The 15,186-nt window shown below is 50.1% G+C and overlaps 4 protein-coding genes and 1 non-coding gene across 5 annotated transcripts; 4 read left to right on the top strand and 1 right to left on the bottom strand.

Moving 5' to 3' along the window:
* Positions 1-65: 65 nt before the first annotated feature.
* On the bottom strand, positions 66-2,054 carry DEU56DRAFT_739187 (uncharacterized protein; the record flags this gene model as incomplete). Its single annotated transcript, XM_041348710.1, has 6 exons — positions 66-209; positions 269-493; positions 546-764; positions 817-1,305; positions 1,363-1,442; positions 1,493-2,054. The coding sequence occupies 6 exons, from the start codon at positions 2,052-2,054 to the stop codon at positions 66-68; spliced, it is 1,719 nt and encodes a 572-aa protein (XP_041207090.1).
* A 5,379-nt stretch (positions 2,055-7,433) lies between these two features.
* On the top strand, positions 7,434-9,537 carry DEU56DRAFT_423097 (uncharacterized protein). Its single transcript, XM_041346158.1, has 3 exons — positions 7,434-7,766; positions 7,815-9,102; positions 9,155-9,537. Exons 1-2 carry the CDS (start codon positions 7,511-7,513, stop codon positions 9,080-9,082), a joined length of 1,524 nt encoding a protein of 507 aa, XP_041207089.1. The 5' UTR covers positions 7,434-7,510; the 3' UTR covers positions 9,083-9,102; positions 9,155-9,537.
* Positions 9,538-9,576: 39 nt separating this feature from the next.
* DEU56DRAFT_811601 (uncharacterized protein) lies at positions 9,577-11,854 on the top strand. Its single transcript, XM_041353560.1, has 3 exons — positions 9,577-10,000; positions 10,063-10,563; positions 10,648-11,854. Exons 1-3 carry the CDS (start codon positions 9,941-9,943, stop codon positions 11,596-11,598), a joined length of 1,512 nt encoding a protein of 503 aa, XP_041207088.1. The 5' UTR covers positions 9,577-9,940; the 3' UTR covers positions 11,599-11,854.
* On the top strand, positions 11,849-14,212 carry DEU56DRAFT_811598 (uncharacterized protein). Its single transcript, XM_041353559.1, has 3 exons — positions 11,849-12,253; positions 12,303-12,376; positions 12,438-14,212. Exons 1-3 carry the CDS (start codon positions 12,116-12,118, stop codon positions 13,960-13,962), a joined length of 1,737 nt encoding a protein of 578 aa, XP_041207087.1. The 5' UTR covers positions 11,849-12,115; the 3' UTR covers positions 13,963-14,212.
* DEU56DRAFT_t73 lies at positions 14,085-14,170 on the top strand. Its single transcript has one exon. It is a non-coding gene; the product is annotated as a tRNA-Trp (tRNA).
* Positions 14,213-15,186: the final 974 nt, after the last annotated feature.

The raw sequence follows: 15,186 nt of genomic DNA, 5'->3' as shown, positions 1-15,186 counted from the left end.
GCGCTCATGTATGTAACCTTTGAATATCCAGCGGCCGTGGTACGCATGGGCAGCATGTGTCTGGTTCAAAGAATCAGTTGAAATGAATGACGCAAATCAGGCCTTCTTTCACGTACTGGCCGCCGCAGCAGAACAACGAAGCCATCCCATGGTCTTACTCGGCCAATGAAGGAGAAAGAACCCCACGCTGGGCTCTCGCGATCGTACGTCTGCAAAAAATTCACGGATTTGTCAGGTTCCATCACCTCGAGGTGAAAGGAGGTCTGACCTCTCCCGTGATGATAATGTCAGTAACGCCACTAGATCTTTCCTCACAGACCTCCTCATAATCATCGTCCAGTTCGTCCTGTGAATCCTCGCCTACAACCATTGAATCACGATGCCATTCGGAGTTCTTCTTGAACGGTCTGGAGTAAGGGTTTTCGCGATCAGCATGATATGTTTCATAGCGTACGGTCCTCCCAGCCTCCGGATCATGCAGTGTCAAGCTATCCTATTTATTATATTTTTAATGCTGCGCACGACTAAACACAGAAAAAACTCACAACTCCATGTTTGATTTCCAGCCGACGAGGCAACCAAGCGTTGAGGATATCCTCGCCCCACCCATGAGCTTCGACAGGTGCAGAAATGGGTTCGTCGGGGATTAAACAATGATGTTCCTTGAACACACAAGATATACGCTCGTGTGCTAAAGTCATGCCATGTATTGAGGGTCGTCGATTAGGCATGTTAGCGTCAATGTGAGCCTGCATATACGGAATCTTCAACAGGGATTGATTAACTTTCAGGGCGATAATACGTGAAAGAACGTACCAAAGCGCGACCATTCCAGTGTCCAGTTAATGACCCAAGATGGTAGAAGACTCCTCGAAGTGGCCGATCCACAGCCCACGGATCATGGCATGATACAATTCGAAACCATTCACTATCAAGGCGCTCGCTACCAAGGCCGTTATAGTCCCCGAAAAAAATTGTGCGGGTGTGAAAGTGGAAATCTACAACGTCTTCCTGTGTGAGCCGTGGAAGAGACAATCCCATTGCAGTAGCTTGCGCCCTCGTCTCGGGAAGTTGCGCCACTGCGGACGGCAATGGATTATCATCTAAACGCACCTCCAACCTGACTACATAGTTCAGGAGGGCAGCTGGTATCAAAGGCGGTGCAGCGAGCCTAATTTTTCGACCATAGTGCACAAAATCGCGGGCGATGGGAAGCGGCAGACCTGTCGTACATGGGATTGCAGCCTCGGTTTCTGCACAAAGAGGCAGATAGAAGAACGCATCGGGAGCGTACGCAGATGAGAACTGCACGTAATGTTACATGTGGGCACTCAGGGACGATTAATGAATTGTGATACGCACTCGATGTCCTTGGACAAGGAAAGGCTCAAGCCTAGTTAATATTTTATTGCGTACCCTAGGGTCTTCATTCTTGACGCTCCCTGATGGAAATGTCAAAACATACATAAGGGTTGGCATGCCAGCAGCTGACCTTTGCTGCTGCTCATCCACAGGAGCCAAAGGACCAATGAGGTGCCTTCGATATCGTTAACCCATGAGAGCGGATGCTCTCGAGGAACTTGACATTTATCTTCAATGACATCCGCTATCCACATCGGAAGCTCTGCCCAGATACACAGCTGAGCCATATTTTTACCATCATTTTCGAGCATCATGAGATAGACCGCCCAAAGGTCCTCCTGAAGATAGGCAAAATGTTCCGCGTTCCAATGACGCATACGAGTTAATATGGTACTGCGCTTGCGAAGCTCCTCAGACATGCGTTCAACAGTAGTGCGTCCCCATGACAGGCGACGTAATACTGCAGCTGAATCGAACTTTTGACAAAAGATTTGAGAATATAAATGACTATTACTGCGAGAACTGAGTGACGAGTTGATAGTGCGAGAAGTGCACAAGAGAGGGACCAATTCCGATATTGGTCCAATGAACCGAGCTGTTGCCAAGTAGAATGCGATACGTTCGAGTATGGGAGTATCAAGCAGCTCAAAGGGAGACAAAGAACAAAGAGAAGCGGAAGGACCTGCGAGCATGCGTTGAGCTAGCATGTTGGGTGTTCGGGTGGGTGCTCGAGAATCGCAGAAGGGTATTTGAGTGTTTCATCTCAGATATCGGCGCCAATGGACAGATACTTAAAGGTGATAAATCGACGTACAATGTGTGATCGCCGCGTACTTCGCATCTCTTCCCGGCTGTGGTGGGAGTCCGTACTAATGACCACATCATTACGAGAACGCCGACAAGCTTGTAGTTCCTGGAAATAGCGTCACAAGCAAGGAAACATAAAGAAAAGAAAAGAATTGGATATCTGACCAGCGGCCTTTTCGTTTCAGGACTCTCTCTACGTGTATTGATATGGTGGCCCATCAGCGCCGTTGACCGAGATATGGAGAGATCTGGAGGTGGAGCCAAGTGAGATTGGCCTGAGATACACTGCAAAATGGACCGTTTCGGGGGGCATCGTTCTCCCAAATAAGGTCGCATCCTTCCTCGAACTCTTCCCAACGGGTACCTATGGACAGCTCATTCTGGTCCGTCCAAATGACTCCGCAAGGTTTGGTTCTCAGTGTTTGAAGAGTTGAACAAGCCAAGTTACTAGTACAGTATAGTAAGTTTTACGTTGACGCTCGCTTGTGAGGGCTGAACAATTCTAATTGGTGGAAATTTACATGGAAAGACCCGGCTCAAATTGAGCTAGGAGCCTTTTCCAGGACTTAGCACTGCAGCTGGCCAGCGGCTTTCTCAACGTTTACTACTCCCTTATACCGACCCCGCGATGCCAGCAGTAGTAATTTATCTGATCAACTTTGGATCGACTCGTTCACCGTGCAGTGCGCACTAATCCACGTTCCCGCTTCTGTCCGAAGGATCGAATACCTCGTTCTCCTAACCATTATCGTGTCAATTGGTGCCGTCTTCGTTATAATCTCCAGCGCTAGGTGTCTGAATCTGATCCGAGTTCGATCACAGTTCACGAGTGTGCGGGTGCCCGGCCTCTCATAAGTATTAGTTCATATCCGCGCAAATTCCCCGCGCCCGCGGGCATCGATTCTTTGTGATCCACGGCAAGCGACTTCGTCGCGGGTAAGTACCAGAGGTCCCACTGCGTATGCAATGCCTACCATCCTCGCTCACGCGTTCCCATAGGAAACCGACGTTGCGGCGTAGGCCAAGACGTAAAAGATGTCATCGATACAAGGGATGAATGTAGGTCAGCGCGCCTTCGAGAAATTCGCATGCACCACTGCATCCCGGCGAATTTGGAATTAAGGTGGTGACTACATATGCCCTCACCGTCCCCCTTCTTATCAAAGTCACGGTAATCCCGTATTTGAAAGATGAGTTTGTCTTTTAATAATATGCCGTTTATGTGAGACGTTGCCCTATGCTGGCAGTGAGTTCAGTATTGGTTCCATCTATGCAAAAATAGATGTCCAGGCTTTTCTCGTAAGGTAGTACCGGAAGGGTTTAGGCAAACCTGCAGCGATCGTCGTATATTCGGAGCTGTGGTCTCATTCACAGGTTCGCTGGGCTTGCGCTGCTTCGATGATCCGAGCAGTCTGTACTCGTGTGGATAGCTGTTAAATGATGTCGGAGTCAAAAGGACATATTAGTTCGCCGTCCGCACTGATCCTATGATAGACTTAAAATCATACACAGCATAACTATACACCCTTGGGCTATTGTTGGTTGAGGTTTCCATGGCTCGCGGGTTGAGTTCTGGACTGTTCTGGGCATCGCCTCCCCGCATTCCGATAGACGGCTTTGTAACCCTGCCAAGTCACTGCATGCATTATTCCACAAGAAAATCAAGGCCCAATGATGAGCCCCGAGATGGTACGGTAGGAGAGACTTGTGCTTCATGAATACGTGCGCAGTCGTCCCACGGGTGATGAAATCGACTGCGGACCATAAGTCATAGCTTCCTTCGTCCGTGATCGCGTCGAATATCATGTCATGTGTCTCTCAGGCTTGCTCACTATTGAATGAGTTAGGAAAGCAAGTCATGGGTAAACTTACTCTTGACCACGTCATCAGATCTTTCCTAGCCCCAGCAAGATCCCGAATGAACCATAGGGTGATCGGCGACTTCCAATGGGGAGATTGACCCCTGTTGTCGCATTCTCAATAAGAACGAACGTGACCTTAGCAGTGGTATCGCGACAATATGACTCACGATCAGGAACGATCTATGCGTGTGATCAAGCATTTGCTTCGAAAATCGCATCAAAAGCTTACCGGAAATGTCGCTGGCCCATCTAGGGCTGACTTGGTGAGGAATCCCAGGGAATATCTGCCAGAAACAAATGTCATCGGATTTAATAGGCCGCAAGGTGGCGGACGGGTGTACTCTTGGTATATGGTGTGCGCCTCAGGATGGTTTAGTACGTCCATGGCGCAACTGCTTGCTGAACATGATAGAGATCGCTTTAATCATGAAGGCTCGACAAGAAACCATGACATCCGATATCACGCGGAGCTTCTTTTCTCCACACTCTTCATAGCGAGGGTGCCGGCCTCGAGGCTCCTCGAGGCCAACGAACTTTTTGTCAGCCCTTTTCATTCCAACAAGCGCCATCGATCAACAAAACCGGTGTGGATTGAGGTGCGAGGCAAATGGGCATTGGGGATTGATATCAGAGAGGATGAACCGAAGGTTATATCGGGATTGTGTGCCTGCTGAACGTCCAGTACGAAGAGTACTGCTGGGAGGTAGGCCGCGACGATCATTCCATTGCGTCAAGATGCAATCGGTTTTGCTAAATGAAATCTTTCGCGTACAGCTGGCGATTGTCGGATTTATTCTATTCGACTTTCGGACAGATAAACTCGGCGGGTGAAAGTGCGCCAGGCCAGACAGCTGGCACCGATGGTCCGGATCCTTCGAAACACCGGAACCCAAGTCCACCTAGAGCTGGGTAGCGCACAGGCTCCGAGTAGTTAAATTGAACGGAGCGCCCAAAGTGCACTAGGACAAACGAAGGAGGTATGTTTAACGGGGTTTACAGCTACCCCCAGGGAAGATCCGGTAGGCAAAAACATGCGGATTAATATGGTCAGACTGACAAGAGGAGCGAGCCACGTACCAGTGCATCCAATCAGGCTTCAGATCTTGATTTCGGAGTAGGTCATTGGATCCGGTAACGTGAAGTTCGAGGCGGCTCTGGAAAGCCAAAATGCAAACAATAATACCGGAACGCGATCCGTGAACGAAGCTCGCGTCATCTGCAAGGAAGCTCAGATAAGAGACAACGTGCGGTCTTTCATAGTACAGTCAGGCTGACAGGCCAACGGGCATGACGATACATGCATGATCAAATTGTTGTGGGAGTAAGTTGGATCCGGTTCGAGGCACACTCTTGAAAGACAGGATTACACCAAGCCTCATAGGGCACCTGCCCGCGCAGCGTGGCACACCAGTTGTCCAACTCCTTGCTGTCATCGGTGCTTCTTTGGGTTCCGCGTTATGGCACTGTTGAGACACGAGGCATAAGCTGCACTCCTGCTGTGACTGATGGGCCCGCTGATATCATGTTGAGATGAGTAGCGACCAATCGCTCCAAGAGTGTGTCAATTAGCGCTCAAGGACCCTGCGTAACTTTGTCAAAGGAACGCGCGATCGGAGGACAATGTTTCATTATCCTCAGAGTACAGCCTTGTGGTGATGAACGCCACCATCATAGCGTTATATCTACTAAAGTCGACTGAAGATCCGTTACAAGCTCAACTGGCGTCGTACCTCGCATGCAGATAACTGATGACCGCCCCCTTGGTGAGATTGATGACCGATCGCTAGAAATCTTTGCTTGAGTTTCGATTCTTCATGTGCATTTGAAACGCTGATACACGTGTTCTTCCTTTGGATACAGCCTTAGCAGGGTCCGCACCCCGATCCTTCGGCCGTCACGTTCGACTTTCAGCAGCACCCTAATGGTGATAGGGGCCACGCACCTTTCTTCGGACTCCACGTTGTTGCGCTCTCCTTCCAATGCGATGTGACACACGTTCGCGTTTGATATCGTTCGTTCTTTGCTTGGATGCTGACGTACGAAACGGCACAAATTCTGCTCTTTAAAAGCAGTGTACGCGACATTAACACAGGCCAACACTCTGCAGGGAGTCAAAATTGGAGTTGGCTGTTTGTCGTATCACTTCCCCAGAGTACCAATCTCGGGATCATTGAATCTCGTTCCCAGAGGGTGCCCAAGCCTGCAGGGTCATGTCGTGCTCCTTACAGAAAGCAAGAATCTCGGTGCGGGCCATAAGTGGAAGGGATCAATTTGTTCTCTAGGGTCACCTTTATCCTGTGCAGTCGAAAGGCACCCATCGGGAATCGTTGATGGCCCAATTCATGCCTGAGACAAAAAAACAACTGACAGATTCCATGGTCGTAACACAACCGTAAAATAGGTATCATCTATCATCTCTGATAAATAATCAGATAAGCTATGCCACTGGACCAGGATATTCAACTGCACGCACAGCTGCTCGCCCCCATGCGCCTGGTAGAAACCTTCCTCTCTCGGGTCGGGCACAGGTAAACACAAGGTGAGATCATGGCGCTGACGACCATTGCGGGTGAAGTTTGCAGACGCAATTGGTAGATCATAAAAGGCTTTTATGGTTCACAACGGAAAGACAGCACACAAAAATATTGATAGTCGATGACGGGTATAGCTCTACAGAAGACAAGGCAGCAACTCGACATACAAATAGGACTTGTTTGGGGAAACCTGGAAAAATAGTAAGCATTGGATTTCTATAGGAACAATGCACGCTGCGCCATGTGAAAGATCAGACATCCTGGAAGGACTGCATACCCTCATTGCGCCGACCCCCACCTCCCGTTCAGCGCGCCACAAGGACGGCCCACGCTCGACTATGCTTTTGGGTTCACACAGCGAGGGGGAGTATAAACGTTCAGTATTGGGGGAGTACTCCTGGCGGAGGGCGCTAAAGTGGAAACTGCGAATAACGGAAAATTTTCATCGTGCATGGATTGGCGCAGCGATGCAAAGCTTGAATGTAGATCGATTCTCACCTAGAGGACGATGCAACGGGGTGAACGAGGACATAAATAAAACTGAAGAGTCGGTCAGAACAGAACGAAAACGAGTAGATCAAAGTGAAAAAATCAGACAAAATGGCACTGGCAAGTACACTGTGCGCTCCGAAGAACGCGTGTTCGTTGCGAACGAACAGCTCTATTTCTCGGCATGGTCGTGTAGGACGGGGAAGAGAATAAAGTCATCCTTTAGATGATAAAACGACAGAGATTGATACTTACAGAACATGATGCAGATGAAGAAAGAAAAAGATCAGCCACAGGAAGAATTTATACACCGCCACAATTTGGCAACTGTTTGGCATTGGCCCGTGCACTCATTATGCTTATGTAACACCCATTTATCGCTTTGTGAACAGTGGCACCGATGCTTAACCTAGAACGACGACAAAGACCAAAAGACCCTTAATATTGCAGTTCCGGATGTCCCTAGCAATTGTTGAACGTCCAATATCTGCTATTCCAGAACAACGAGGTCATGAATCCCCTGAAATCATCGACGTCGACCTCTTCGATGTGGAGGAGGTAGCTCGAATCGGATCGAGACCACCTACTCGGAGAAGAAGGGTATCGGAGAGTGGTCGTTCTGTGCCAATCGAGCGAGAGGTTATAACAGTAAACGACAGCGATGATGACGATATACAGTTCGTCAGTGCCAGGCCTGCTCCCAGACCTCACAGTGAGTCCTACACATCTTTTTCATCATCTCTTCCTGAACAATTTTTAGGAGCGCCCATATTTTCACCATCACCCCCACCACAGCTTGATGCGATACCACCTGTTCCGCAGATACCGAGGAGGTTTATACCTATGCGACGAAGACCACCTCCATTTCCCACAGCTCCTGGGTTGGTGGTTCCCCATGCCGAGCCTTTTCCATTCGAAACGAACATCAGGCCTGCCCCAGCGCCCATCGAGCGTCCTCCAGCACCCGCTCCTGCCGTTGCACCATCACACCACGTTCCTGTGATGGGATTTGGCGGTGCATTGCTTCAACGTGCGAGAGCAGCTTTCGAGCAACCCCCCGCACGATCACATAACGTCGACCGCCGCCGCCGAGTCTTCGGTATCCCAGCGGATGTGTTCATGCAGTGGAACCCTCTAGACTTCTTTGGTCATGAAGAAGACGAGCTATATGATGATGATGGCTTCCGTCACTACCGGGCTGCAGATTTTCATGATGAGCCAGGTGACCGGCTGATGCGAGGTGATCTCCGTCTTTTCAATGCCCCAGGGCGGCTTCCTGAACCTGATTATAAACCGGAGTATACCCATCCCATGAAGCCTGCATCTGGCTTTACGCATGACTTCGAGTTATCAGTCATGACATCTGCGCCTGTTTTCGATATCGATAGCCCCGGTTCCTCCAGCTCAAGCAGTAGTCGTTCTGGCGAGACTATGCTTGCCTGTCCTCGGTGTCATGATCCATTGATGCTGGGAGCTGCTGATGTTGCAGAGGACAGAGCCAAGAGAAGACTGTGGGGTTTAAGATGTGGACATCTTTTGGACGGAAAATGCGTGGAGGAATTGATGAAGCCGATACCTCTTGTCATCTCAGACTTGCTGGACACTGTTGATGTGAAAGGCAAAGGCAAAGCAAAGGGGACAGACGAACTCGAATTACCTGGTGCCTATTCCACCCACTCTGTGAAAGGAAAAGGCAAGGAGACAGAGTCCGATATCTTCAACATATTCCCTGAACCTGAATTCTCCTCTATTCGCTCACGTCTTCGTCCCCGTCCCCCTCTTCCATCTCATCCATCTGGACCTTCGCCCGCTGGCCCTGGCCCATCCCGCGTGCGATCTAGAGCTGCTCCCCGCCCACCCGTGAAAGCAAAGACTATCGGGAAGGGTCGAGCAAAAGTTTCCAATGTAGAAGCTGAATATGAATGGTCTTGCCCTGTTGGCGGATGTGGGCACATTCATGTGAGCCAGCTCATTGATGGGGAGTGGGTCATGGACGAGAAGAGAGGGGCTATCACTGTCTTCGTATGATACAAGGCAGTTCCCAAGCTGTGAGCTCGTATTATGTCTTTTCATTTGTTGACGCTAACTCTATCTTGATAGGTTTAGCGAATTATATACCGCGACACACCCATTTTCTCACTTATGGACTCATTTGTCCAGCATCACAATTTGGATTCGCAATCCATCAATTGCATTTTTCTTCTCACCTGTATAGGTCGTCCCGCCCTCGGATGTTTGTACCAGGTGCGTGCATCTCTTAAACCATTTGTGGGATTAAGCTTCGCCACGCGCCTGAACTGCTTTCGGTAAGCACTTACAATTTTAAGGGTATCACTTCCTACTTTCTCGAACCACTTGGAAGCCCGTTGATGGAAGAGTTCCGACCGGCTGAGCTACATGCAAATAAATTTACAAACTTCAACGCAAAATAGTAATCGCTTTATCAGAATCATTCGACTACACAGTAGAACATACTTACACTGGTCTTGGTGGCTGTCCAGTGTCTGCATTACGTCAGACATGCGTGACTTGACATGCCTTTTGTGCGTTGACCTTTCCGAGGCTTGGTGGAGGCCACGATGTTGCTCAGAAAGGCCGCAAGCACGCTCCAAACGCGTGCTTTAGAACGATCTGCGACTTCGGTTTCAGTCTCATGATCGATATGCCTGTGCTCGCGTCACTGATGCCTCGATAAACGCAACCTCTCCGTGCCACACTCGTGCTTGTGATTCAGACTAATTGTTCAGCTTGTTCAGACCTTGGCCTCGTGGACCTAGTTTTTAAGTAGAGCTCTAGAGTTTCAGACACACCGCTTGCTCCCGCGCACATTCGAGATCGCACCAGTGACGATATCTCAACCTTTACACGGCCCTCGATCCCCTTTGCATGGACCCATCAGCAACTCCGCGACGTTATCTTCGAAGGGAATGGAAACGAAATAAGCCCGTGAGTTACATTCATATATCGATGAGGATCATGATCACTAATCGTGGATCTGTGCTCACCAGCACTTGCGTGCATCCGATTCACTACCTTCATTCCACCTCTGCCCGAACAGGCCTCTCTTTGCCTGTGCACATTGTGGCTTTTCCAATACGCTCATCCCTATGTGTCTGTGGTGTGCATGGAGTTCCGCGGTGGCAAAGAAAGAGTTCGAGGAGAAATTGCCAAGACCGCGAAGAATAACTGCACCATCTAAGACGACTTCTCAATTGAGAGGCACAAGCGAGCGAACCAGAGTCAAGTGCATGCCAAAGAGGGTCTCGGCAGATTCCACAAATTCGAGCGCTGGTCCTGTGACTCCTCAAGGTGACCTCATGTTCTGCATGGAAAGCCTTCAGGTACCTGGAATTACGGCAGTGTTGGACTCGTGTGACGGCGAGCTCGCGTATTCACACAAGCCTGATGTTGCGCTGGTTGCCGTGGATGACATGCCAAATGTCGAAGTCAATTACCCAGGAGATGGCGGTGGCATGTTCTACGACGTCACCACAGCAACACCAATTTTGGTAAATATTGCATGCCGTTTGATACCTCCATAGAACCAGGGTTGTACTTATTGCTGACCCTTTTGTTTCGTTCTTTTTTCGCAGCCGACGTTGTGCCCTTCGACGGCCCCCGCCAAGAAGCAGGAGTTTCTGGATGGACCATACAAACACGAAACCGCGAAGGAACAATCGATACGACGCCGTCGAAAACTGCCCGCTCTTTTTCTTTCAACATTGTCGTCCGCGCACGCGCGCGCCACTCCTCACGACGTGTCACACAAATCACTCATGATCCAAGAAACTACTTCACACTCGAACACTAGTTCCGTTTCGATCGATCCACCTCACGCCGCTGGCGGCGAAGTATACCCCGATGGCGCTTCTCACGCTCGCGCTCTCTCCTTACTATCCGTCGTGTCAGCATCTTCACAATGTTCCCCGAAACTACGAAGGAAGAAAGCCATGCCATCGCTCAAGCGCATGTCCTCGTTCTCATGTCGGTCAAGATCACAACAGTCTTCCCCCGCCTTTGATGATCGTGCTGAATCGCCTGTGCCACGTGCAATACAAGTAGCACGTACACCCTCTCCCGCACCTTCGACTCCTGTCAGCGCGGAACCTCACGTCCGAATCGGTCACCCCAGCCGGCCATACTATACTGCCATCCGTAAAAACATGTCTCGCCCTGGCACCCCTGGGCTTCCCAGCTCCCTTTCCCGCACGCCCTCTCCCATGCCATCTGATTACGATTACGCACCACGGGCCACGAGATCTCTCGACTGTGGAGAGCGTATATCAGTGCAGTTTGGTCGAGATTCACGGCCCATGTCAATGGTTCTCCCTGGACAAGCGGTACCTGTGAACCTGTACTCGGGGTTCTCATTAAGCGGCGAGACGGAGATGCGGATGAATTTGGCAAGATGGCGAAGGGAAGATGGTCCTGATGAGCCAGGGGACTACCTGTTCAAGGAGACAGGTCACCGCAGGAATGGGATAAAGGGCAGGGTAAAGAAGCTCGGGAAGGGCTTACGAGATCTTGTGCTCGGCAGATCGTGATGCATGTACGAACAGCTGTAAGAACAGACCGTGTCACGATATATGTACCCATGCTGGATATCTATCAGCCAGCTTGTCTCACTTGCGTCCTTCTCGGAGAAGAGACCTACCATCAAGCAGCACGGCTGCCCCGTGTGGACACGTGGTTGTTTTTTTTTATTCATGTGATCTGGGGGAGCGACACGTCGTCCGGAATCAAACTGAAACCATCTGATCACGATCATTGATAATGAAAAGCATTGTTCCTGTTATCCGTAAGAATTGCACCGTTTCAGATATAAGTACGAGAGCTAGTGGGCTTCCCAGGTGTTTTCCACTGGGTTTCCGTAAGACTTCCAAGTCCGTCACGGTGTTACCGGCATTCCAAAGTGGCATGTACTTGCATGCCACTTTGCAAGTGCCACGGTGACTTGCACAGCCTCATATACCGCTCTCTGAGCCAACTTTGCTTCCTGTCTTTTTGTGCAATAGCTTTGCCACTTCCCAGCATCACGATTTATATCCTTGAGTCCCCATCATGATTGAACCGAAGATCTTTGATCAGAATGACGAACACTTTGATGCATCGGAGCCGGCAAAGACCCATCTTTTACATCCGCCACAGCCGCTGCGAATCAACACCAATACAATAACGGACATGAAACGCGTTCTGCGTGTAGGTAACGATCAACTTGACGAGAACTCTTTGATTCACTTGCTTTCAGGAGCGTACCAACTTGAACACTCCAGTTGCACTCAAGGGCGCCATCTCTCCAGATATATCAGCTAACGTATACCAGTACGTGTTCTTCACGTTGCACACAAACCGCATCTGAACTATACATTGTTGCAACGCTTAGCACACCTAATTCCAGCCGCGCATGTGGCAGGCCGAGTCCCACCATGAAGCCTGGCCGCTTCAACAAGGCTACGTCCATCTGTGGATCCTCTACAGACTCATTACGTCGCCAACGGCGTTACTCTGTAGCAGAACAGGCCTTGGAGTATGCGCTTAAGAATTGCACAAGCGAACGGTCACCTCGAGAACTTCAGATTCTTGCTTTGGAAAAAGCGACGGCTGCGTTGAGTACACGTGCGAATGAATCCAGGGACCGTGCTGCCAAGTTAAGGGCTTGTCTCGCGGATAGAGCGGTCGATCCCAAGAGCTATGCTGCCCTGCAATCAGATCGCTGGATGGCGGAACGACGGCAGTCTGCAGCAGACCGCGAGGTTCGCCAAATGAGTCATCATTTAGCTTTACTCAAGTTGAAAAGGGGTGCACCGGAGCAAGGAAGGTTTGACGAGAATCTTCCAGTTACACCCCTCGACAACGAGGCAAGGCGCCGGGCTAATCTTGTTAGATTTTTCGAACGATCCCCCACGAGGACATCATTACACACACACCATAAGTGCAGGCCTCTTTTCGTCGACTGCACCTTCTCACGCCGGATAACCATGAGCGACATTTCACCCCTTCGACTCCGCCCGTCGACCAGTGCCACTCGGAGGTTTACAACACAGCATGCCCGTCCAAAATCAATTGGCAATGAACCACCTGCTCCTTTCAGACGCTCTGGCAAACCACGGCTCGCAAGCGGGCCATCTAGACCCTCCATGCTGGTCAGAAATATGGGTCCTTCCAATGCGGAATATTCTTCTACATCTTTGTCACAGTCATCGACCCCTTCATCTCGCTTGCTGCCATTTAATGACCAAACTGATGACGTGATGACTTCCACACGGCCATCGACTCCTCCATTATCCATTGCATCCACGTCTTCAAATGGGGCATCACATGTATCACGTGTGCCATTGGAGACGCCACAACAAGCGCCTTCGGGCGGCGTGGCAACAATCTACGCTAGTTCCTCGCCACGCTCGCATACGGAGATCCTTGCAGACCTAGACAGGGACTCGGTCCGCGTGCCTGAGTACGCTGTGAACCTATTAGAAGGGTTCGATCTCATTCACCACGACATTACTCTTCCAGAGAGAAGTATATCGTTAAAGCCGAGGGAGGAGGAGCCAGAAACAGGGGTACCCCGTCCATCGGAAGAATCGGACACGGGGCCTTATACCTCATTCGCTCTCCCTCCGTTCCAACCGGAGCCATTGTGGTCCCACACATCACTGAATACGCCTTCTACGCCGCGGTCGCACGTACAAACGCTGCACCCTCTTTCTTCTGGCTCCTCAACGCCCTCGGGCTTGAGTACGCCGACGGCGACGCGACCCCCTGCGCCGCCCTCACGGCCACACTCACTCCTGTTCCTCATGCGGAAGCGCAAGGACTTACAATACAGCCCAGCATCATCGGTGACGAACCTAGACGGGGACAGTGCGCGGGGGTCGAAGCGGCGATTTTCGCTGTTCACGAGGAAGTAGACGGACATGATTCACGTTTGGACTTGATCTGCCATGCACATGTATTTAGCGCATAGTCTTTTTAGGTGTAAAGCTTCACATACTCCACATATTGGCGCTCGTGAAACAGGGCGGCTACGGATGGACCCGTGGCACAGTGGTAGCGCGTGAGATTCCAGAGCTTTGGCTTACATCCTCAAGGTCATCCGTTCAATCCGGGTCGGGTTCACATTTTTGAGTCAGGGGAGGATGTGCGGGAGGGGCAGAATTTTTATCTGAGTAGATTCGGATGACCTGTATCATAGGAGGGGCTCGTTGAATGGGAAGCGACTACATATATCAAGTGTTACTGCACGACCTGCATTCATGACCGAGGTTCAGCCGTGTCATACTCCCACCACTATCTCGTTCAAGGCTATCGTGTTCGACTTTCGACTTTATCATTTCTACCAGGACGTTCTTCAATCCTAACTTCTCTAAAGAAATGGAAGAGGGAATACTGTGGAAAGACTGGGGCCCTTTAAATTCTCGTGTTCCGTGCGAACGCACAGCTACTGTTCTATTGGTAATTTACAGGCATGTTATCCCATCGACGTCGTCCAACATAATCCTAGGCCTCATGGTTGTCGTTCACATATTGGGGTCTTGCCATTTTCTGGAAACCTGCTTCAAGTTTGCTTTGTTCGACTCGCACGACCTCCGGCGGCGAGTGAGCGGTCAAAGAATGGGTCAAAGGAATCTCCCAAATTAAATTCAGTGTACATGTTCTGCCGCCTGGCTAAGGGGCACCCTGCCTGTTGTTATCGTCCACGTGGATGGACACCTAGGATACCCTGCATCGTAGAATACCTATACGATGAGAAGCAGTTGCACAGTATTTCAAAGTTGCTGACATTACTGAGGCATTGGCTGTATCTTGATTTGTTACCCCATCGTCGCTATCGTTGTGGGATAGTCGATTGTCGTTCCCAGGTATCATAGACAACGTCTGCTTGTATTACTTCGTCGCCAAGCATTGGGTGATACTCGTCGCTGTTGTCGTTCGAACTTCGATATCTCCTGCCTGTTTCTTCGACTCATTGGAATGACCCCGGCATTAGTGATGTAAAAGCAAAGTAATTAATGGCCGAAGAAATCTCGCGAACTAAATTTAGCGTACCATATTCGACTGTCTGCCGTTGTTTGCTTCATCAAACTCATGCCCTAAATGTTTTTCATTTACTGTGATTAACCATGGCCGACCTC

The sequence above is a fragment of the Suillus clintonianus genome, assembly GCF_016758775.1.
Source record: "Suillus clintonianus strain FC179 chromosome Unknown DEU56scaffold_49, whole genome shotgun sequence".
Taxonomy (NCBI): Eukaryota; Fungi; Basidiomycota; class Agaricomycetes; order Boletales; family Suillaceae; genus Suillus; species Suillus clintonianus.
Note: the sequence above shows the minus strand (reverse complement) of the source record. Positions and strands in the feature narration are given on the sequence as shown.

Bases quoted from the DNA above. Each gene is read 5' to 3' on its own strand.
- DEU56DRAFT_423097 (XM_041346158.1), top strand. From the start codon at position 7,511: ATGTCCCTAGCAATTGTTGAACGTCCAATATCTGCTATTCCAGAACAA. The intron at 7,767-7,814 runs GTGAGTCCTACA...AACAATTTTTAG, and splicing joins GCCTGCTCCCAGACCTCACA to GAGCGCCCATATTTTCACCA.
- DEU56DRAFT_811601 (XM_041353560.1), top strand. From the start codon at position 9,941: ATGGACCCATCAGCAACTCCGCGACGTTATCTTCGAAGGGAATGGAAA. The intron at 10,001-10,062 runs GTGAGTTACATT...TGTGCTCACCAG, and splicing joins AATGGAAACGAAATAAGCCC to CACTTGCGTGCATCCGATTC. The intron at 10,564-10,647 runs GTAAATATTGCA...CTTTTTTCGCAG, and splicing joins CCACAGCAACACCAATTTTG to CCGACGTTGTGCCCTTCGAC.
- DEU56DRAFT_811598 (XM_041353559.1), top strand. From the start codon at position 12,116: ATGATTGAACCGAAGATCTTTGATCAGAATGACGAACACTTTGATGCA. The intron at 12,254-12,302 runs GTAGGTAACGAT...ACTTGCTTTCAG, and splicing joins ACATGAAACGCGTTCTGCGT to GAGCGTACCAACTTGAACAC. The intron at 12,377-12,437 runs GTACGTGTTCTT...TGCAACGCTTAG, and splicing joins ATATCAGCTAACGTATACCA to CACACCTAATTCCAGCCGCG.